The sequence below is a fragment of the Hyla sarda genome, chromosome 5 (genome assembly GCF_029499605.1).
Source record: "Hyla sarda isolate aHylSar1 chromosome 5, aHylSar1.hap1, whole genome shotgun sequence".
NCBI classification, from domain to species: domain Eukaryota; kingdom Metazoa; phylum Chordata; class Amphibia; order Anura; family Hylidae; genus Hyla; species Hyla sarda.
This window is the reverse complement of record NC_079193.1, coordinates 24167996-24192142: the sequence shown is the minus strand read 5'-3', so window position 1 is coordinate 24192142 and position 24147 is coordinate 24167996. Positions and strand designations below refer to the sequence as shown.

General features: G+C 43.8%; 1 protein-coding gene across 1 annotated transcript in view; it reads left to right on the top strand.

Annotated features, from left to right (window-relative positions):
• Positions 1-24147, top strand: part of VPS50 (VPS50 subunit of EARP/GARPII complex) — a 208217-nt gene that overhangs the window by 115640 nt on the left and 68430 nt on the right. Inside the window, exon 11 of the mRNA XM_056519010.1 lies at positions 13182-13280. Within this exon, the coding sequence (XP_056374985.1) occupies positions 13182-13280 (99 nt within the window). The remainder of the gene's footprint in view (positions 1-13181; positions 13281-24147) is intronic.

Genomic DNA, 24147 nt, shown 5'->3' with positions numbered 1-24147 from the left:
CCATGGACTTCCATTGAGGGGCCGGGCGTGACGTCATGAGTGGGTGGGGCTATGACGTCACGAGCTCCCGGCATCGGCTCCAGCGTTTGGAACAGTTTGTACCAAACGCTGAGCAGTAGAGTACCCCTTAAAGGGGTACTCCCGTGGAAAACTTTTTTTTTTTTTTAAATCAACTGGTGCCAGAAAGTTAAACAGATTTGTAAATTACTTCTATTAAAAAAAATCTTAATCCTTCCTTTACATTTTAGGGGCTGTATACTAAAGAGAAACCAAAAAAAGAAATGCATTTCCTCTGATGTCATGACCACAGTGCTCTCTGCTGACCTCTGCTGTCCATTTTAGGAACTGTCCAGAACAGGAGAAAATCCCCATAGCAAACATATGCTGCTCTGGACAGTTCCTAAAATGGACAGCAGAGGTCAGCAGAGAGCACTGTGGTCATGACATCAGAGGAAATGCATTTCTTTTTTGGCTTTCTCTTTAGTATACAGCCCCTAAAAAGTACTGGAAGGATTAAGATTTTTTAATAGAAGTGATTTACAAATCTGTTTAACTTTCTGGCACCAGTTGATTTAAAAAATAAATAAAGTTTTCCACGGGAATACCCCTTTAAGGCTAGAATCAGCTTGTTGCCTTTATTGGGGACCTACAGGCCCAATCTAAAAAAGCAAAAAATATTCAGCTTCACTATAGATGTGAAGATGGCGAAATTCATTGATGGATGTGATATACGTGCTGATTTTATGTGTCCTTTTTAGTTTTGTTTTATGATGATAAATGTTTGTCGGATATTTTCCCCCTCAGTGATTTACATTGTAATTACGTCTCGCCCACGGTATATTTTCCACACGTCCGTATTGTAGCGCTCCCGTGTGTGGACGGCGGCGCTGTGATTGTCGGCTGATGTGGCCTGGGAATGCCGCCGCTCCTTTTATCTGTAGATTACGGATGATTATTGCGCACATAATACAAACACACTTTGATCATCGTGATTTCCCGGGAGGGCCGCAGTTGAAGGTATTGACTTTATTGGGGGAAATGAATAATTTATGAGATGGTCCCTGCACATTTACAGGGCGCTCGTCTAATATCCGTCATAGATTCAGCATTAACTTCACACGTAATGACTGCCCGAGCCCAGGCTTCCTCTGAATATACAAGTATCCCCGTCGTATTGCTTTTCATTAACCTCTTATGATTTGTTTTTCCTTTTCTGTTTTTTTTCTTTCTAGCTGTATAATGTAAGATTTTATTTAGTTTATTTGTGTAGTTTTCTATGTATAGTTCAGCGTTTCCCAACCAGGGTGCCTCCAGCTGTTGCAAAACTACAACTTCCAGCATGCCCGGACAGCCAACGGCTTGCTAGAAGTTGTTTTTTTGCAACGGCTGGAGGCACCCTGGTCAGGAAACACTAGTATAGTACACTGCTCAAAATAATTAAGGGAACATTAAGATAACACATCCTAGATCTGAATGAATGAACTAATCGTATTAAATACTTTCGTCTTTACATAGTTGAATGTGCTGACAACAACATCACACAAAAATTATCAATGGAAATCAAATGTATCAACCCATGGAGGTCTGGATATGAAATCACACTCAAAATCACAGTGGAGAACCCCATTACAGGCTGGGGAACGGGCCAGTCCATAGCATCAATGCCTTCCTCTTGCAGGAACTGCTGACACATTCCAGCCACATGAGGTCTAGCATTGTTTTGTATTAGGAGGAACCCAGGGCCAACCGCACCAGCATATGGTCTCATAACGGGTCTGAGGATCTCATCTCGGTACCTAATGGCAGTCAGGCTACTTCGGTCAAGCACACGGAGGGCTGCGCGGCCCCCCAAAGAAATGCCTCCCCACACCATTACTGACCCACTGCCAAATCGGTCATGCTGGAGGATGTTTCTGGCAGCAGAACATTCTCCACGGCGTCTCCAGACTCTGTCACGTTTGTCACATATTCTCAGTGTGAACCTGCTTTCATCTGTGAAGAGCACAGGGCGCCAGTGGCAAATTTGCCAATCTTGGTTTTCTCTGGCAAATGCCAAACAAAGCAAGGCTGTAAGCACAACCCCCACCTGTGGATGTTGGGCCCTCATACCACCCTCATTGAGTCTGTTTCTGACCGTTTGAGTGGGCACATGCAGATTTGAGGGGCTCTGGCAGTGCTCCTCCTGCTCTTCCTTGCACAAAGGCAGAGATAGTGGTCCTGCTTCTGGGTTGTTGTGCTCCTAAGGCCTCCTCCATTTCTCCTGATGTACTGGCCTGTCTCCTGGTAGCGCCTCCATGCTCTGGGCACTATGCTGACAGACACAGCAAACCTTCTTGCCACAGCTCGCATTGATGTGCCATCCTGGATGAGCTGCACTACCTGAGCCACTTGTGTGGGATGTAGACTCTGACTCATGCTACCACTAGAGTGAAAGCACCACCAGCCTCCAAAAGTGACCAAAACATCAGCCAGGAAGCATAGGAACTGAGAAGTGGACTGTGGTCACCACCTGCAGAACCGCTCCTTTATTGGGAGTGTCTTGCTAATTGCCTATAATTTCCACCTGTTGTCTGTTCCATTTGCACAACATCATGTGAAATTGATTGTCAATCAGTGTTCTTCCAGAGTGGACAGTGCGATTTCACAGAAGTGTCATTGACTTGGAGTTACATTGTGTTGTTTAAGTGTTCCCTTTATTATTTGGAGCAGTGTATATAACCGAATCGTGTTATGGTGACATCATGTTGGGGGTTGTAGTGTGCACATTGTAGGAGAATTGTATTATGGTCGTAGGGGTTGTAGTGTTCTACGTAAAGAGCATAAAAAATTGTGTTATTTTGTTTAGTTTTCTATGTACGGCATATATAAGGGAACACTTAAACAACGCAATGTAACTCCAAGTCAATCACACTTCTGTGTTATCTTAGTGTTCCCTTTATTTTTTTTTGAGCAGTGTATCTAATAGAATTGTGTTATGGTGACATCATGTTGGGGGTTGTAGTCATCTTTGTAAAGATTATAGGAGAATTGTATTATGGTCGTAGCAGTTGTAGTGTTCTTCGTAAAGAGCATAGAGAATTGTGTTATTTGTTTTGTTCTATGGCAGAGAATTGTATTATGTTTAGACCAAGTTGGGGGGGGGGGGGGGGGGGGGTTTGTTGTGTTCTTTGTCGAGAGTGTAATTAAATTGTACTCTGGTAGGGTCACACGTAGCCCATCCGCTGATCTGCGGATTTCACATTGCGGATGAGACAGCGGCAGTCACAAGAGCGAGCCGGGTATCTCTGTGCGTCTGCTCGTAGTGGTGGATTGCCCTGTTGATCCAGGGATTTGTTCTGATGCCATATTGGAGTTGGGAAGGAATTTTTCCTCTGTCTTGGGGCAATGGGCATCTGCCTCATGTTTTTTTTTTTTTTTTTTTTTGCCTTCCTCTGGATCAACACAGTTGAGTGTTCGGTTAAACTCGATGGACTCTTATTTATTTATTTATTTATTTTTTTTCAACCTTACAAACTATGTTACTATGTATATTAGGGATGTAGTGTTCTACTTATATATAGAGTATATTGGATAATAGAATTCTATTATGGTCGTAGGGGTTGTAGTGTTCTACGTAAAGAACATAAAGAATTGTGTTATTTGTTTTGTTCTATGGCAGAGAATTGTATTATGTTTACATCAAGTTTTTTTTTAGTTTTTTTTTTATTGTTGTTGTGTTCTTTGTCGAGAGTGTAATAAAATTGTACTCTGGTAGAGTCACACATAGCCCATCCGCAGATTTCCGGATTTCATGCTAGCAGTCACAAGAGCAAGCTCCCTCCTGCGGCCAGGTAGCTCTGTGTGTCTGCTCGTATGTGCGGTTTCCACCGTTAATCCAGGGATTTGTTTTGATGCCGTATTGGAGTCTGGAAGGAATTTTTCCTCTGTCATGGGGCAATTGGCATCAGCCTCATGTTTTTTTTTTTTTTTTTTGCCTTCCTCTGGATCAACACAATAGGGTCTTAGGTTGAACTCAATGGGCTCCATGTTCTATGTATATATTATACGATAATAGAATTGTATTATGGTCATGTCCAGTGGTCAGGTCATATTGGGGGTTGTAGTTTTCTATACAGAGAGTATAATAAGACCCCTGGTCATGTTCTGTGGTTGAGTATGGTCGGGGCACGTAGTGTTCTATGCATAGAGTATTATGACCATATCATGTTGGAGATTGTAATGTTCTATGTATAGTATCATACAATAATATTATGGTCCTGTTGGGGGTTGTAGTGTTTTATGTAAAGAGTATAAAAGAAGTTTATTATGGTCCAAGGTTCTAGCCATTTTAGGAATGTGTAGAGCAGTAATCTCAAACTGTGGCCCTCTAAATGTTGCAAAACTTCAAATCCCAGCATTCCCGGACAGCCGTTGGCTGTCCGGGCATGCTGGGAGTTGAAGTTTTGCGAAAGGGAAGCCTTGATTTGCCTTTCATGATCAGTGTATATCCACTGGAGGAGGCAGACAGGTGTTTGGCTGTCCAGGCATGCTGGGAATGGAATTATTGCAATAGGGAAGCCTTGATTTACCTTTCATGATCAGTGTGGATCCTCTGGAGGAGGCAGACAGGTGTTTGGCTTTCCAGGCATGCTGGGAATGGAATTATTGCAAAAGGGAAGCTTTGATTTGCCTTTCATGATCAGTGTGGATCCTCTGGAGGAGGCAGACAGGTGTTTGGCTTTCCAGGCATGCTGGGAATGGAATTATTGCAAAAGGGAAGCCTTGATTTACCTTTCATGATCAGTGTATATCCTCTGGAGGAGGCAGACAGGTGTTTGGCTGTCCAGGCGTGCTGGGAGTTGAAGTTTGTCAACATCTGGAGGGCTACAGTTGGAGATCACTGGTGTAGAGTATAATCCAGTTCTATTATATCCAGTGGTCCTATCATGCTGGTTGTTGTAGTTGTATCCTGTGGGAGTGCTGTAGGTATTGTAAACACTTACTGCTGAGATCCCCGCAGATCGCAGCTGATCGTCCCTTTATACATCTGTTGTGTAGCCCGCAGTAACCCCCTATGTGGAGGCCAATGTATAATTTTAAGTAACTTTCTTTTCTTTATCTCTATTTAGTAATTACGGTAAGTTAAAAATGTCTTTCCTAAAAGTCGATTTCTCGGGGCACAGGCACATCCGTCTGTCAACAGAGATAAATATTTTTGTCCTACGCATCGCAATTCAAAGCCTTATCAAGCGGGAAATTGTCATCTCGGAGAAAAATTCTTGCTTGCTTTAAAAATTGCTTTTCAGATTATCGTTGTGGAATTTAAAAGAGAAAATATTTTATTTTAGGACTAATGTCTGGTTTAGGAACAAGAGGGGCTTTGAGGAACTTCGTATCGGTGGAGGGAAATCATTGGCCCTCATACATCAGATTTGTCTAATACAAAGCTGGCCTTGTAACACTGTATTAAAATGCATTACTCCAGATAAAAGACCATTTAAAAAAAAATAATATTTGGTATAAATATTTATTGGGAGTGTAGTTAGTAAAGTAGTTAGTGTTAGTACTTAGTGCCCCCATATAGTATTATGGCCCCCTCTATGTCGCCATTTTGTACTTAGGCCACCTCTGTGCCACCATGTAGTAATAGGCCTCTATACTGTTCTCATATAGTAGAAGACCTCCTTATTGTCCCTATATAGTTGTATTGCCTCCATACTGCCCCCATATAGTAGTAGGCCTCCATACTTTTATCATATAGTAGTTAGTAGGCCTCCATACTCCCCCCCCCCCCCCCCCATATAGTAGTAGGCCTTTTTTGTGTCCCTTTTAGTGGTTGGGAACTCTCTGTGCCCCCCATATAGTAGTAGCCTTCCATACTACCCCCATATAATAGTATGCCTTAAATACACCCCCCTGCCCCCCATATTGTAGTTTGTCCACTTTACTGCCCCCACAATATCTAGCCCTCCATGCTGCTTCCATCTTCATACTGCCCCATATAGTAGTAAGGTCTCCATACTGCCCCCATATAGTAGTTAGGCCTCCATACTGCCCCCATATAGTAGTTAGGACTCCACACTGCCCCCATATAGTAGTTAGGCCTCCATACTGCCCCCATATAGTAGTTAGGCCTCTACACTGCCCCCATATAGTAGTTAGGCCTCCACACTGCCCCCATATAGTAGTTAGGCCTCCACACTGCCCCCATATATTAGTTAGGCCTCCACACTGCCCCCATATATTAGTTAGGGCTCCATACTACCCCCATATAGTAGTTAGGCCTCCACACTGCTCTCATATAGTAGTTAGGCCTCCACACTGCCCCCATATATTAGTTAGGGCTCCATACTGTCCTCATATAGTAGTTAGGCCTCCACACTGCTCTCATATAGTAGTTAGGCCTCCACACTGCTCTCATATAGTAGTTAAGCCTCCACACTGCCCCATATAGTAGTTAGGCCTCCACACTGCCCCATATAGTAGTTAGGCCTCCACACTGCCCCCATATATTAGTTAGGGCTCTATACTGCCCCCATATAGTAGTTAGGCCTCCACACTGCTCTCATATAGTAGTTAGGCCTCCACACTGCCCCATATAGTAGTTAGGTCTCCACACTGCTCTCATATAGTAGTTAGGCCTCCATACTGCCCCCATATAGTAGTTAGGACTCCACACTGCTCCCATATAGTAGTTAGGCCTCCATACTGCCCCCATATAGTAGTTAGGCCTCTACACTGCCCCCATATAGTAGTTAGGCCTCCACACTGCCCCCATATAGTAGTTAGGCCTCCACACTGCCCCCATATAGTAGTTAGGCCTCCACACTGCCCCCATATATTAGTTAGGGCTCCATACTACCCCCATATAGTAGTTAGGCCTCCACACTGCTCTCATATAGTAGTTAGGCCTCCACACTGCCCCCATATATTAGTTAGGGCTCCATACTGTCCTCATATAGTAGTTAGGCCTCCACACTGCTCTCATATAGTAGTTAGGCCTCCACACTGCTCTCATATAGTAGTTAAGCCTCCACACTGCCCCATATAGTAGTTAGGCCTCCACACTGCCCCATATAGTAGTTAGGCCTCCACACTGCCCCCATATATTAGTTAGGGCTCTATACTGCCCCCATATAGTAGTTAGGCCTCCACACTGCTCTCATATAGTAGTTAGGCCTCCACACTGCCCCATATAGTAGTTAGGCCTCCACACTGCTCTCATATAGTAGTTAGGCCTCCACACTGCCCCCATACAGTAGTTAGGGCTCCATACTGTCCTCATATAGTAGTTAGGCCTCCATACTGCCCCCATATAGTAGTTAGGTCTCCATACTGCTCTCATATAGTAGTTATGCCTCCACACTGCTCTCATATAGTAGTTAGGCCTCCACACTGTTCTCATATAGTAGTTAGGCCTCCATACTGTCCTCATATAGTAGTTAGGCCTCCATACTGCTCTCATATAGTAGTTAGGCCTCCACACTGTTCTCATATAGTAGTTAGGCCTCCATACTGCTCTCATATAGTAGTTAGGCCTCCACACTGTTCTCATATAGTAGTTAGGCCTCCATACTGTCCTCATATAGTAGTTAGGCCTCCATACTGCTCCCAGCATTCTGCTCCCCACGATTCATTCTCTTGGGGCTTCACAAAGACACCAGCAGAAATGACAGGATGGAGCTGACGGCTCTGTATTGTTGGGGACGCAGCGTGCGTTCAACTGTGCTAGCATGCTGAAGACGCACAGTCAGAAGACACACCTCTGCCCTGGGCCTATAGGGTCACACAGTGGTTGTGAAATGAATTGCAGCCTGTTAAGGGCTTTTCTGGCATATTGCAATGAATTTGTATTGTGACATATTGGCGTCCATAATGAAATTTTTCCGATCAGGAAAGATGCACACATCTGTAGTTTGCAAACATAAATAATTGAAATTCATTCCTTTTGCTGTCAGTGTGATCTCCGTAAGATGAGGACTAGGCTAGCATATCCCCCGGGATGGTAAGATGAGCATATCAATATCTGAATGTACACGGGTAAGCCTCATCATGCAGCCATATTTCCTTCCCCTATATCTTAGGTAGGAGGATATATTCTTATCTAATCCGAGGCTATTACCCAAGGATTACTTTCAATATCTGCTCTTCAGTCCTGGCCGCAGTTCACTTTAACTCAATGTGTCGTATAATACAGATAATCATATTTTCTGAAAGTAGAAATTGAAAATCCACGTCTGCCGGGGCAAACGCTCGGATGTGCAGCTCTCAGGGCTTGTTGCTCGGATTGGAGGTTATTCATGTTTTCTCCTCATTTTATGTCAGGCCTGTCGGACTCATAAAATCTGAGGCTTTGTATAGAGAAGGATGTAATGAAGGACACTAGGCTCATGCTATGTCATTGGTAAAAAATTAAGGAAATTAGACTATTGGGACGGATATTCCTAGCTTAATTTATTAGGAACCTGTTAATATCATCTGTATAGTTTACTATCAAAGACTGCAGTTTTACTTGCTTAAAGGGTACCTCTCATCAAAAAAACTTTTGATATATTATAGATTAATGTATGCAGAATAACTTTACAATTGCATGTTATTAAAAAAATATGCTTCTTTCTATTTAATTTTCCACTTTGAAGAAATGACCACTAGGGGTCTCCCTACCAGTCCTGTCAGCAAGCATTTCAGACTCATGCTGGAGTCCTAAACACTACGAGCTGCCAGTCTGCTTTGTTCACAAAGGAGAACACTCAGAGCTGCCAGCCTGCTTTGTTCACAGCCTGTTTGGCTTTGAACAAAGCAGGCTGGCAGCTCTGAGTGTTTAGGACTCCAGCATGAGTCAGAAATGCTTGCTGACAGGACTGATCGGGAAAAATACAATAGAAAGAAGCATATTTTTCATTAACATGTTATTGGAAAGTTATTCAACATTCATTAATCTAAAATATATCAAAAGTTTATTTGATGAGAGGTACCCTTTTAAGGAGCTTCTCCTGTATCTCACAATAAGTATCTCTTACCCTGACTAATAAAATTCATGGTTGGCCATGGTTTGCCCTCACTGCCTGTGAACTTCCTTTCCCTTACTTTGGCTGATAAACCTGATTTTTTTTCTGTCTCCTAAAGATACAGGTTTTGTCCTGACTTACCTCTTAGATGTACAATTCAGTCTGATGCCACTATAGAAATGTAAAAAAAAAAAAGAAAAGCAGAGGCGCTCCATATGGAGTATCACCAGTAATCCAGTGGAGGGGGAAGGGGATAGGCAGTTGCTTACCAACTTGGGTTGTGTACCTGCATACACAACAATGGAGAACGGTTGTATGGGAAGCAAATATCCCGTCTGCAGCCTTTCTGATGTGGACATTTATTGTAAACCAGGACTACAAAAGAGCTCAGGAATTAGCCTGCGGTGATCAGGATAGGAACAACAGGAGCTCAGGATCATCGGGATGAATACTTCATTGACCAAGATGCAACTTGTTTTGCTGCGCATGCGCATTTCATACAGGCGTTCTCCATTGCTATGCATCTTGGTCAATAAAGTATCATCGGGATGAATACTTCATCGACCAAGATGCAACTCGTTTCGCTGCGCATGCGCAGCGAATCGAGTTGCATCTTGGTCAATGAAGTATTCATCCCGATGATCTTGGGCTCCTGTTGTTCCTATCCTGATCAGCGCAGGCTAATTCCTGAGCTCTTTTGTAGTCCTGGTTTACACCATAAAGATGAACTGAGCAATGCTGCTGTAACAGAGCGCGCTTTCTCTCTGCCTGCTGTGAGCGCTTTGTCCATATGTGCACTCAGCTGGTATGTTAGAGCTTGAAGCGTGCACAGGGGACAGGATGTCGCGCCCACACTTTCTGTATTCTGTCTCGGCTGCATGGTTGCTAGAGACGGAATTTAAGTAGTGATGGGCAGTGGACCGCAAGTGAGTAAAAATAGTGACACCTAGTGGCCCTCAGTATAGTGTTGTTTTTCTTAATACAAAAACATACAAAATCATTTTGGATAATTGAAATATATTGCAAAAAAAATGTATATCTTCACCTTTGTTGATTTATGCAAAGTGACTAGCAACGTCAGTTCCCTTTTTAGTGCAAATTTCAGTATCCAGAATTGAAATTGATGTCAAAATCAGATGACATTGGATAGCAGTGCGACAATTATCAGATGTTCCCGCCTATCCCAAGCCTTTATCAGCGCCGCTAAAACGAGAACAAATATTAAGGGTAAATTGATGGAATGATCTACCTACAGCATTAAGGCAATACACAGGGCAGAGGTAGCAGTCGCCCTGGTGCCTAAGGAGGCACCAAAACACATCTGCCCCATAAGAGACCAGTATTTTTATTGGCGTATGGGGCCCTATTGCAGATTTTGCATCGGGGGTCCAGAAGCTACAAGCTACGCCTCTGCCTATACATTACACACAATGGCCCTCATTTACTAAGAGTGGAGTGTAGGTTTCTTTGTGGGTATTAATTCCCTACAATTTATTTTCACGGTATTTACTAAAGTTTCCCTACATTGTCCACTTTCCCTACACTTTGCTTTTTTTTACACCTGCTCTGATCTGTCGGGTTTTCCTCAGCTCAAATCCACCACATTTTATGTGGAAACCTTAGTAAATATGTTGAGTTTTTGTGAAAATGTCGGGAACATGCCCCTTTTCTGAGACAACACCCCTTTTCCCCAGCAGTCATGCCCCTTTTCCGGGTTTTCTTAGCAAAATGGAGAGATAGTAGGGGTTTTTCCAATCTGGCGCAAATTCTGGTGCAAACTCTGGCGCAGACAGAATTTCTGGTGCAATGCGACAGAATCTGGCACACAACCCGACAAAACATATCGGGTTTGCAATAGTAAATGAGGGCCAATATGTTCAGATTATCCAACCAAAATCCAAGGAGTGAATTATAGAAAGAAAACAAGTAAACCACCTGCCTAATACTTAGAATTATGGGTATAAAAGAAGTAGAAGTAGAGAGGGCGGTAAGGAGAGAGTGTAGCGGTACCATGTAGCAGTAAGTAGAAGCTTGTGGGTGAAGTGCAAATAGCGCCATCGTAACGTAAAACAGCACAAGCTACACTATAACGTAAATCATGAGATCATGTCATATCCCCTGTTTCTGCCATGAGAGTTAGGATTCTGTAAAGTATGGATCCAGAAGGATTCTTCACATTCTGAAAGTTGAATATGGTTGACTACTTCTACCTGGCCGATTTACTTTCTTGGTTCACTGTATGGTGGGCGTCTGAGAAACACTGAGGTACAGTATGGGTAACCATGTCTTGTTGCAAAGTGGATCGGTGGCCACATGGGTGTTTGATTTGGTAGATAACAAACTTAGCCCGGTAGAATGTTTTTTTTGATCGGGAAAGACTTTCCTGTGTGGATGTTGGATAGTGCATGATTTGATGACATTGGAGCAGCAATTACAGTGGAGGCATGGATAAAGTTTTCTGGGGAAAGTTTTGATTTTACTAATCTACTTCAGATATTATGTGGGATTTTAAGGCATGTTAGGACAGAATTATTGAAGTTCTTAATGTGTGGGTAGGCTCTGTGGAGCAGAGGACAGGATCAACGACCTGTTCGATTTTAGGAATGTTGGGATGATATGTGATGACTAATGGAATTCTGGGCTGCTGGTCAGTAAGGCGTGGCTGAGATGTATGGGAATAAAAATGGATAACCCTGTTGGAAAAACATTTTGGTCAAGTCAGAGGGACATGCTGTTACATTGAGGGGGTTGGAAACAACCCTCTCAAAGTACTGTTTGGCCTGTAAGTCAGTGGTAAGGAGTAAAGAGGGATAACCTCTCGGAGAAACTGTAAGACTATGTTCACACATACCAATTTGTGGATGGAAACATTCCGTCTGGAGGTTGAGTGTGGCCAGCGCAATCCCCATAGACGGCAATGTCTGCAGAGCGGATTCTGCCTATAGAATGTATATTGGCAGCGGAATTTCAGTGGCGGAACGTCTGACTTTGAAATTCAGTAGTGTGCACTGTGCAGCAGAATCCCTTTAACAGCAATGGGATTCTGCTGCATCGGAATTTCCGACTAAATTCCAATTGGAAAATTCATAGTGTGAACCCAGACTAACTCTCTTTAAACTGGGAGTTCGGTAACGAATTTCAGGTATGTTGCAAAATGCCACTGCTGTAGATTTTGTGCATAAGTTGGTGCTGAGGAGGCCCTCAGGGTCTTTCTGCACCAAAGTGTCGAGGAAAGTGATTGAATGTTGGTCATGAATTGGTGTTCAGTCTGGATATTATTTAGACTGTTGATAAAATTCATAATGGAATAAAGACGGCCGTTCCAGATAAGAAAGATGTCGTCTATGTAGCGAAACCAGCAGGTGGCATATTGTCTGTATAGTTGTTTGGTGTAGACAAAAGCTTCTTCAAAAATGGCCATATTAGCACTGGTGTGTGTGTAGGATAGAGAAGATGATCGCCAGGTGGTTGTTCAGGATTAGAGGAAAAAAAAAATAGAAAGGGCACCACATCTGTCCTGGCATTGCACTATTGAAGTGAAAGAGGATGAGCTGCAATCCTACACACAAACTGTGTACAGGTGTAGTGCTGTAAGCAGCCATGTTTTTTTGTTTTAATACTGAACAACCCCATTAATGGGGTTATCCCAAGATGATGCCCTATGCACAGGATAGCTGATAGCTAACTGGATTGGTGGGTGTTTGACTTCTGGGAAGGGAGGTCAATTATCTCCCGAGTGAATGGAGCATCGGCGCGCATGCCTAGGCGCCGCTCCATTCATTCTTCGAGTCTTTCGAACAGTCCCATAGACAGCAAAATGGAGCAGTGGCCGAGCATATGCACTGCTGCTCCATTCACTCAGTAGACATGTGACCAGCAGTGATTGGTGGTGGTCCCAGCAATCGGACACCCACTAATCAGCTAGATATCCTCTATCCTAGTGATTTCCAAACTGTGGCTTTCTAGATGTAGTTTTGCACCATCCAAAAGACTATAGTTTACATACCACTGCTCTATCCCATGGATAGGGAATCATTTTTAATAAAGTGTGTATGCCGCCTTGGTTAAAATATCTGTACATCTGAACTATACATGGGTGTGTATTAAATAGTGAGATTTTATTTGTTTTGTTGTGTGCATTTAAATACGTATATGCAGTAATATTGTTATTTTTATTTGTTTTCTCCTATATAGGAACAACTAGATGTGGCACTCTGTAAGATCTGCAAGAACTTTGATGTCGCTCACTATACAAAGGTTCAGCAGGCATATAGACTTCTGGGAAAAACACAGGTAAGGAGACTACGCATTTAAGCAGCAGTTCAGTTATTCGAGATACGGTAACCATGGGGTCCGGGATAGAAGGGGGCGCTGAATAAATCCTCATCCTACATCATCAGGATTATCCGGAGGGCCTTTTATCTCTTTGAGGACGATTCCATCCTATTCAATCACGAAATGGATGAAACAATAAATGGATGTTCTCTGCCTGTGGCTTCTGTAATCACATTAGCAGTAACATGAAAGGCCACTTGCCCACTTCACTGGCATTGCCTACGGCGGGCACATATCCAAAGCTATTTGAGAGCCGTAGGCGGAGATGGGCATAGAACAATATTGAGAATTGTTTGTTAACTGGAGAGGCTTCATTGTTCTGCCCTCTAAGCCTTTATTTAATAATGTAGCCAAGTGTAGAAATTCTCTCTATTTATCTTTCTATCTATATTTCTATTTATCTGTCTATCTCATATCTACCGTATCTATATATCTCATATCTATCTCTCTATCTATTATATACACTGCTCAAAAAAATTAAGGGAACACTAAGATAACACATCCTAGATCTGAATGAATGAACTAATCGTATGAAATACTTTCGTCTTTACATAGAATGAATGTGCTGACAACAAAATCACACAAAAATTATCAATGGAAATCAAATGTATCAACCCATGGAGGTCTGGATATGGAGTCACACTCAAAATCAAAGTGGAAAACCACACTACAGGCTGATCCAACTTTATGTAATGTCCTTAAAACAAGTTACAGTAGTGTGTGTGGCCTACAGGGGCCCGTATGACCTTCCTACAACGCCTGGGCATGCTCCTGATGAGGTGGCGGATGGTCTCCTGAGGGATGTCCTCCCAGACCTGGACTAAAGCATCCGCCAACTCCTGGACAGTCTGTGATGCAATGTGGCGTTGGTGGATGGAGCGAGACATGATGTCCCAGATGTGCTCAATTGGATTCAGGTCTGGGGAATGGGTGGGCCTGTCCATAGCATCAGTACCTTCCGCATCAGCATATGGTCTCACGAAGTGTCTGAGGATCTCATCTCAGTACCTAATGGCAGTCAGGCTACTCTGGCAAGCACATGGAGGGCTGTGCGGCCCCCCCAAAGAAATGCCACTCCACACCATTACTGACCCACCGCCAAACCGGTCATGCTGGAGGATGTTGCAGGCAGCAGAGCGTTCTCCACGGCGTCTCCAGACTCTGTCATGTCGGTCATATCTGCTCAGTGTGAACCTGCTTTCATCTGTGAAGAGCACAGGGCGCTAGTGGCAAATTTGCCAATCTTTGTGTTCTCTGTCAAATGCCAAACATCCTGCATGGTGTTGGGTTGTAAGCACAACCCCCACCTGTGGACGTTGGGCCCTCATACTACCCTCATGGAGTCTGTTTCTGACCGTTTGAGTGGACACATGTACATTTGTGGCCTGCTGGAGGTCATTTTGGAGGGCTCTGGCAGTGCTCCTCCTGCTCCACCTTGCACAAAGGTGGAGGGAGCGGTCCTGCTGGTGGGTTGTTGCCCTCCTACGGCCTCCTCCACGTCTCCTGATGTACTGGCCTGTCTCCTGGTAGTGCCTCCATGCTCTGGACACTATGCTGACAGACACAGCAAACCTTCTTGCCACAGCTCGCATTGATGTGCCCTCCTGGATGAGCTGCACTACCTGAGCCACTTGTGTGGGTTGTAGACTCTGACTCATGCTACCACTAGAGTGAAAGCACCGCCAGCATTCAAAAGTGACCAAAACAGCCAGGAAGCATAGGAACTGAGAAGTGGTCTTTGGTCACCACCTGCAGAACCACTCCTTTATTGGGGTTGTCTTGTTAATTGCCTTTAATTTCCACCTGTTGTCTGTTCCATTTGCACAGCAGCATGTGAAATTGATGGTCAATCAGTGTTGCTTACTGAGTGGAAAGTGCGATTGACTTGGAGTTACATTGTGTTGTTTAAGTGTCCTCTTTATTTATTTTGAGCAGTGTATTTCATGTCTATTTATTATATATGTCATATCTATCTCTCTGTCTCCCTCTCTCATATATCTATCTATCTATCTATCTCATATGTATCTATCTAACTACCTTATCTATCATTGTAACAGTCATGGCCGTGAATGTTGGCACCCCTGAAATTTTTCTAGAAAATGAAGTATTTCTCACAGAAAAGGATTGCAGTAACACATATTTTGCTATACACATGTTTATTCCCTTTGTGTTTATTGAAACTAAACCAAAAAAGGGAGGAAAAAAAGCAAATTGGACATAATGTCACACCAAACTCTAAAAATGGGCTGGACAAAATTATTGGCACCCTTAACTTAATATTTGGTTGCGCACCCTTTGGAAAAAATAACTGAAATCAGTCCCTTCCTATAACCATCAATAAGCTTCTTACACCTCTCAGTCCGAATGTTGGACCACTCTTCCTTTGCAAACTGCTCCAGGTCTCTCTTATTGGAAGGCGCCTTTTCCCAACAGCAAAAGATCTCTCCACAGGTGTCCAATGGGATTTAGATCTGGACTCATTGCTGCCACTTCAGAACTCTCCAGCGCTTTGTTACCATCCATTTCTGGGGGCTTTTTGACGTATGTTTGGGGTCATTGTTCTGCTGTAAGACCCAAGATCTCGGACGCAAACCCAGCTTTCTGACACTGGGTTGTACAGTGCGACCCAAAATCCATTGGTAATCCTCAGATTTCATGATGCCTTGTACACATTCAAGGCCCCCAGTGCCAGAGGCAGCAAAACAACCCAAAACAACATTGACCCTCCACCATATTTCACTGTAGGTTCTGTGTTCTTTTCTTTGTAGGCCTCATTCCGTTTTTGGTAAACAGTAGAAATATGTGCTTTACCAAAAAGCTCTATCTTGGTCTCATCTGTTCACAAGATGTTTTCCCAGAAGGATTTTGGCTTACTCAAGTTCATTTTGTCAAAATGTAGTCTTGCTTTTTTATGTCTCTGTGTCAGCAGTGGCGTCCTTCTGGGTATCCTCCATAGTGGGGTCCTTCTGGGTCTCCTACCATAGCGTTTTATTGCATTTAAATGTCGACGGATAGTTTGTGCTGACACTTATGCTACCTGAGCCTGCAGTACAGCTTGAATATCTTTGGAACTTGTTTGAGGCTGCTTATCCACCATCCGGACTATCCTGCGTTGACACCTTTCATCAATTTTTCTCTTCCGTCCATGCACAGGGAGATTAGCTACAGTGTCATGGGTTGCAAACTTATGATTACGTTGTGCACTGTGGACAAAGGCAAATCTAGATCTCTGGAGATGGACTTGTAACCTTCTCAAGTCCTCAGACAGTTCTCTTCTCCTCTTTCTGTTGTCCATGCTTAGTGTGGCACACTCAGACACACAGTGCAAAGACTAAGTGAACTTCTCTCCTTTTTATCTGCTTTCAGGTGTGATTTTTATATTGCCCACACCTGTTACTTTCCCTACGTGAGTTTAAAGGAGCATCACATTCTTGAAACAATCTTATTTTTCTAAAATTTTGCCCAGTCCATTTTTGGAGTTTGGTGACATTATGTCCAATTTGTTTTTTTCCTCCCTTTTTTGGTTTAGTTCCATTACACGCAAAGGGAATAAACATGTGTATAGCAAAACGTGTGTTACTGTAACGTGTTACGTGTGTTCCTTTTCTGTGGGAAATACTTAATTTACTCAAAAACTTTTAGGGGTGCCAACATTTGCGGCGGTGCCAACATTTGCGGCCATGAGTCTATCTATCTATCTATCTCATATCTATCTATCCCTCCCATATATATATATATATCTCATGTCTATCTATCTATAGCTTCTATCCCTTTAGCAGCACAAAGTGCAGTCAGACGTCTAAGTATGAAGTGAATTAATTTCTCTCATAATATCGTCCATAAATACAGAGGTAAGAGGCTGGCGCAGATCTGGGTACTTAACATCTTTGCCAATGATTCTGCTGTGAAGCCCCAGAATGCTGTGCTGCTGTGAAGCCCCAGAATGCTGTGCTGCCTAAATTGTTAAAATTTAGTTTGTGATCAGAGAAGGAGGTGACTGGAGGAGAAGTCACAGCCTGGGTTTAGGAGCCACACTGCAGATTATTATTTTTATTTTTTCTACAATTCTTTTTCCAGTCTTGCTTCCACTTATATACTAGTTAGTTAAACGTAAGAAGATGATCTGCAAATTCTCATTGGAGTCTTATATGCTCCATTTACATCTAAAACCAAAGCTAAAATTGTACTGGATTTGGGTTATGACCAAGTAATAATCGTTCTGCCCCACTCCAGACCAATCTCCAGCCATGATTATGTCTGAGACAAAAGCAGGACTCCTCACTGAAGAGGATAGACCTACATTCCAACTTCCATTACTGTTATGCTTTGCATCATGATAGCCTTTGGGAGCATTGGTGTGAGGTCAGTGGAACCCCCTGTAGGTGGATGTCTAGCTTGTAGCCTAATGTTGTGCCAGCACCCTTTCATTATGTCCGAGAAAAAAATGGGTCTAATCACTGAAGGGGATAGAGATCCTTTCCAGCCTCTATTGCTATCTTACTCTGCAACATTGTAGCAGTGGTGTGAGGTCAATGGAAATACCAGTAGCTGAAGATCTGGCTGGAAGCCCAGTGTCTTGCAAGCGCCTTCTTATGTTTTATGTAGACATTGTTAGACAACTTTTGCTTGGTGAGTGATGTCCAATTTCACTTACAGTATAGAATAGATCACTTCGTGCTATTCTTCAAATTTGACAATCCACCTGTGCAGAGATTCGCCTATGTGCTCCTTTTTCTCTCTGATATGAATGAGGGGCAGGAAAAAGTGAGCCCTAAGCTGTCCCTAAAAAACACTCTCTCTGCATACTTGCATATTCCGCCTTAAGCAACGGATCGACAACCACGAGGACGGTCCTTATGCTTAAAGTGCATGGGCATCAAAACAGACCAAACTGTACAAGTCAGGGAACAAGTCAGGACAATATTGTGAATACTTCAAAGCAATAAACAGATATATTAGGCAGGATATAGCATACTTACATACAGTTCAAGAACCAGGATTAAGATAATGGTAGATAAGATAATATGAACAATACCAGGAGATGCAGGGGATAAACAGGTTAACTGAAAGTCAGAAAGTGAACGGGTCAGGAAATCAAGAGCTCTGTTCACCAGAACAGGGAGCACACTGGACTCCCCGCTCCAATCATTGAGGGACAACAATACTAAATCCAAGTAGGCTCCTAGCCAACAGGCACTCTCCACCAAGTGAAGCAGGATACTAGCCTAGGAGGAAACAAAAATCCTAAATAGAAGCAAACACGGGTACAAACACAAGACTAACTCACTCCTAGATAGACTGAGTAGCATAAGGCTCAGAACAGGATTCTTTCCTAGCAGATCAAGGATCAAACAAGGTCAAAACAGGACTGACAAAACACACAGTGTGAATAGGTCTTTTGTTTCAATGGGTGGAGTGGCTGATGTGTGGGAGGGAGGAAAATGAAATTGTGGGATTTGAAGGCAAAAAGAAAAGTCAAACAGGAAATAAAAGTTCACAAAAAGTTAGCCACACTGTCATGGTAATCTTACAACATAGCCATTTAGCCCCAAGACAAGCGCAGATCCTTCCTAAGCATGTCCATTACTGTCTGCCAGGTACGTACTAAAATCCCCTTATGGTGGAAAACCCCTTTAACAACGGGAGAGAACGGCACATATAGCGCGCTTTTGTGTTCATATATCTCTGAACTGTGAGAGGATAGGGAAGCCATCATGGAGACATATGTGATTGTCTAATTAGAAAGTCAAGTTTGGCATTGCCGCTACAAATGTACACCTGTTCCACACAAAATGCAAAAAATCGTATAGCTAGGTGCAGGTGACAAAATTCATCACGTTCAAGTGGTGCTCTGCTTCACGATGTAGTAATAAACATATTCCATGTAGAAATACATTAGCTGCATTCACCATGGACTGGTTTCTTCTTCCCTATTAAATCATTTACTCACATAAAAGCAAGGGGGAGATGATCAACAGCTGAGGTACACAGCTAAATAGTTGGTAACAGCCGTTTCACACGACTAAGCACTTCATCGGGCCTCTCAAGGCGTGAAACAGCTGTAAGTGTCCTTTTTACCGTGTGATGTTTCTACAATAAAGCTGCTTGCAGCGTAGTGCTGGACCTTCTCTACTTCTTTCTTCATTGCTGGATGCCTAGCCGGGCACAGGTCCGCGCACCGTGTACCTTGGAAGGTGAGCTGGAATCTTGTTTCTGTTACGTAAAAAAGCTGTTGCCTCCTATTCCGCTGTGCACCCCTACTGTTTCCCGTCTTCCCCTGCTTTTCCGCTTTTATATAAATAAGTACATGAATATATGTTCTTGCCTGATAGCCCTATAGAATGTTTGGGCTGCCAGAAACTCAACCAAAATAACGGCAGGCCTCACACCAGGAAGATTTTGCTTATCGAGAAAGCAGGCAAGAAAGATAATAAAAAGACTATATGTATATACGATTGGTAAACTTTAACTTCATGATACTTAAAGGGGTTATCCAGGAAAAAAACTTTTTTTTTATATAGATATATCAACTGGCTCCAGAAAGTTAAACAGATTTGTAAATTACTTCTATTAAAAAATCTTAATCCTTTCAGTACTTATGAGCTGCTAAAGTTGTGTTGTTCTTTTCTGTCTAAGCGCTCTCTGATGACCCGTATCTCGGGAACTGTCCAGAGTAGAAGCAAATCCCCATAGCAAACCTCTTCTACTCTGTGCAGTTCCCGAGACCAGCAGAGATGTCAGCACAGAGCACTGTTGCCAGACAGAAAAGAACAACTCAACTTCAGCAGCTGATAATTATTGAAAGGATTAAGATTTTTTAATAGAAGTAATTTACAAATCTGTTTAACTTTCTTGAGCCAGTTGATATAGAAAAAAGTTTTTTTTTCCTGGAATAACCCTTTAATGGCCAGTCTGTGGGCCTTATCCTCAGATGAGCTTTATAAATGGACAGACAAGTGTATGTTTTCCAGACATAACCTGGAACAGACGCTTCACAATACGTTGTTAGTGAACCACTCGGGCCGTGAGTGCTTTAAAGCTTCTATTAAGACTAAAATGTTCGGCAAAGTACAAAGGAAGAAAACGAATAATTAAAATTCATCTTAAGACGAGATCCTCTGCAGAGAGTTGCGAGGAATAATCCTTTGACGCTTTAAAAGCAGCCGTGAAAGTTCTGTTATAGAGACATCGGGCGGGCGGATTGATTTTCATTTTACAGAAGTGAAATGAGTTGTTTTGCTGATCGATGTTCGGTCTCATCACATAACTCGCATATTGTCCGTACACGTTCTGCATACCGTGTTATTTATGTCTATGCACTGAATGAGTGATTCATCTTGTAGTTTACCTTAAAGTACTAGAACATTGTGTTATTCTTATTCTTCTTCTCTATCATTGATTTGGCAAAAAAAAAAAAAAAAAAAAAAAAACTGAGCCGGATCAATTGGGTAAGGGCCTCCGACAGCCCAATGATATCGCTGATAGTGGTGAAATGAACCACAATAATCCAATGAGGAGATCGCTAAATAGAATAGATAGACCTAAAACGACGCAAAGGGAAACTGACCGCAGGGGGGGTCACCCACACCCCAATCAGAGAACAGGGTGCGCACCCCCTGGATGGAACCGGATAGATGAGCTAGTGAAAAGCCCGATCAAAACGCACTCACCTATGTGAGTTGTGCGAATGGAGGCGCAAAACTCAATGCGCTTGATCAGGAATCCTGTAATCGCTGCTGCTGCGGCTGCTGCTGCGGCTGCTGCGGCTCCCGGCGTCCAGGCGCAAATATAGGTAAAAGGAGATCCAAGAAAGGGAGATGAATCGCGCTGCCACAAGAAGTATATACAGTGGTCCCTCAAGTTACAATATTAATTGGTTCTGGGACGACCATTGTATGTTGAAACCATTGTATGTTGAGAACAGAACTCTATGGAAACCTGGAAATTGGTTCTAAAGGCACCAAAATGTCATCCAAAAATAGGAAAAAGTGAGATAAAAAATAAGTAGATAACTAATATAGATAAAGCAAATCCTTACATATAAAAGTAATAAAGATCTGCTGGGAGCTGTAATCACTGTCTATTTCAGTGTTTCCCAAGGAAGGAGCCTCCAGCTGTGGCAAAACTACAACTCCCAGCATGCCCGGACAGCCAAAGGCTGTCCGGGCATGCTGGGAGTTGTAGTTTTGCAACAGCTGGGGGCACCCTGCTTGGGAAACACTGGTCTATGTAGAGGACAGGAGCTTCTTCGGGGTCCTGTACAGTACACGCAATGTCCTGAAGAAGTAACATGGAGCCGCCCTCACCTGGTGTCCAAAGGAGCAGCTAACCCTGGTACAGGTAAAGAGTACAGAACATGTAATACCTCCCTGTACTGTAGGGGGCGCTACCAGACATCAGTCAGTGCATACGCTTCAGTAATACAGGTAAAGAGTACAGAACATGTAATACCTCCCTGTACTGTATGGGGAGCTACCAGACATCAGTCAGTGCATACGCTTCAGTTATACAGGTAAAGAGTACAGAACATGTAATACCTCCCTGTACTGTAGGAGGCGCTACCAGACACCAGTCAGTGCATACGTTTCAGTAATAGAGGTGATTTACCAGTGAATGTCCATTCTGATTGGTCAGTTCCTGCAGTTGTGACACGTTTCACAGATCCGGACTGTCTGTACATTGTATGTTGAGTCTGGTTTCAACTTACAATGGTCCAGAATAGACCATTGTATGTTGAAACTATTGTATGTTGAGGCCATTGTAAGTTGAGGGATCATTGTATAGGTAAATTTATTGCACACAAAGGATCCACGCAACGCGTTTCAAAGCCGGAACGGCTTTGAAACGCGTTGCGTGGATCCTTTGTGTGCAACAAATTTACCTATATATACTTCTTATGGCACCACGATTCATCTCCCTTTCTTGGATCTCCTTTTACCTATAACCTAATATACAGATAGATAGTGCAGTGACCCTGTTTCTAAAGTATCATACCTGGTGAAAATCGGTGCAGCCGTTCAGGAGATATTCATCCTGTTGCTAAGGCCGGGTTCACACCACGTTTTTGCAATACAGTTCCCGTATCAAATTTTTGTTGAAAAATAGATTCCTCAAAACCTGACAAAACTGCATCAAAACGTGTGTACAAATTTCAACCCATATACGGTTAAAAACCGTATATGGTTTGAAAAATGATGTCCGGTTGCATCAGTTTTTTAAGAAAAAAACGTATACGTTTGTAACTTTGTCAGGTATTGTGGTGGCTTTGGGGCGTTTTTATTTTTCTTAACTTCCTCGGAGTACTCCTTTAAATATTCATATCTCCTTCCTCAGCTAGGGGCAGAGTTATCAGAAGAAGGGGGCAGGGCTATCCCCAGAGCAGGTGGGAGAAAGCATAGCACATACAGCCGCTGCCTCCAGTGCACATAAGAATAAATGACCATATTAGCAACAGAATAAATATCTTCTCAAAGTCTGCCCTGAATTTCACCCGATAAGCCTTAGAAACATGGCCAACCACACGATTTACCTGGATATTCAGGTTAGTGCGTAGTGATCCTGCTGTCACTTTCCCTTTAAAGGACAACTGCAGCACAATATACACTTATCCCCTATCTACAAGATAGGGGATAAGTGTCTGATCGCGGAGGGTCCGACCGCTGGGACCCCCCTCGATCTCCCTAACGGGGCGCCGCCATTAGCGCTCCTAGTGAGCGCTGAAGGCGCGTAGCGTCGACCTAGAGGTCGACGGTGACGCCCCGTCTCCTCCCCGTCCCAATACAGTTCTATGGGGGAGACGGGGAGGCAGGAACACTACCTCCCCGCCTCTCCCATAGAGATGTATGGAGGAGGCGTGCCGGCCGCAACGTCATGCTGCAGCTGGCACGCCCCCTGCACGAGAGAGCCATGGCATAGCCGCGGCCCCGTACAGTAGATCACAGGGGGTCCCAGCGGTCGGACCCCCCGCGATCAAACACTTATCCCCTATCCTGTGGATAGGGGATAAGTGTTAATTACGCAGCAGATGTCCTTTAAAGGGGTTCTCCGGTGCTTAGACATCTTATCCCCTATCCAAAGGATAGGGGATAAGATGCCTGATTGCGGGAGTCCCACCGCTGGGGACCCCCGTGATCTTGCACGCAGCACCCCGTTTATAATTAGTCCCTGGAGCGTGTTCGCTCCGGGTCTGGTTACCGACGACCACAAGGCCGGCGACGTGTGATGTCACGCCTCCGCCCCCCCCCCCCTGTGATGTCACACTCCGCCCCTCAATGCAAGCCTACGGGAGGGGGCGTGACAGCTATCACGCCCCCTCCCGTAGGCTTGCATTGAGGGGCGGAGCGTGACGTCACACGGGGGCGGAGGCATGACGTCACACGCCACCGGCCTTGTGGTCGTCGGTAATCACGCGAACACGCTCCGGGGACTGATTACAAACGGGGTGCTGCGTGCAAGATCACAGGGGTCCCCAGCGGCGGGACTCCCGCAATCAGGCATCTTATCCCCTATCCTTTGGATAGGGGATAAGATGTCTAAGCACCGGAGAACCCCTTTAAAGGGGTATTCCTGGATTTTCTTTCTTCATCCTTTGAGCCTGTGAAGCCAAGTCATGATACAGTGTAATTTTCTTCTATTTCCTCCGTGCGTCGCTTTGTCCCGTTTTCATGCACGGGACCCCCACCCGGAAGTGCTGTGGTGCAAGTCTTTTTATTTTACTGTTGTCTCTGACCTTTCCCAGCATTCCATGCGATCAGAGTAAGAGGAGAATTGATGCCAGGATCAGTGTATGGTTGTGGGCCCAGTAGTGAAGGGACCTGGACACCCA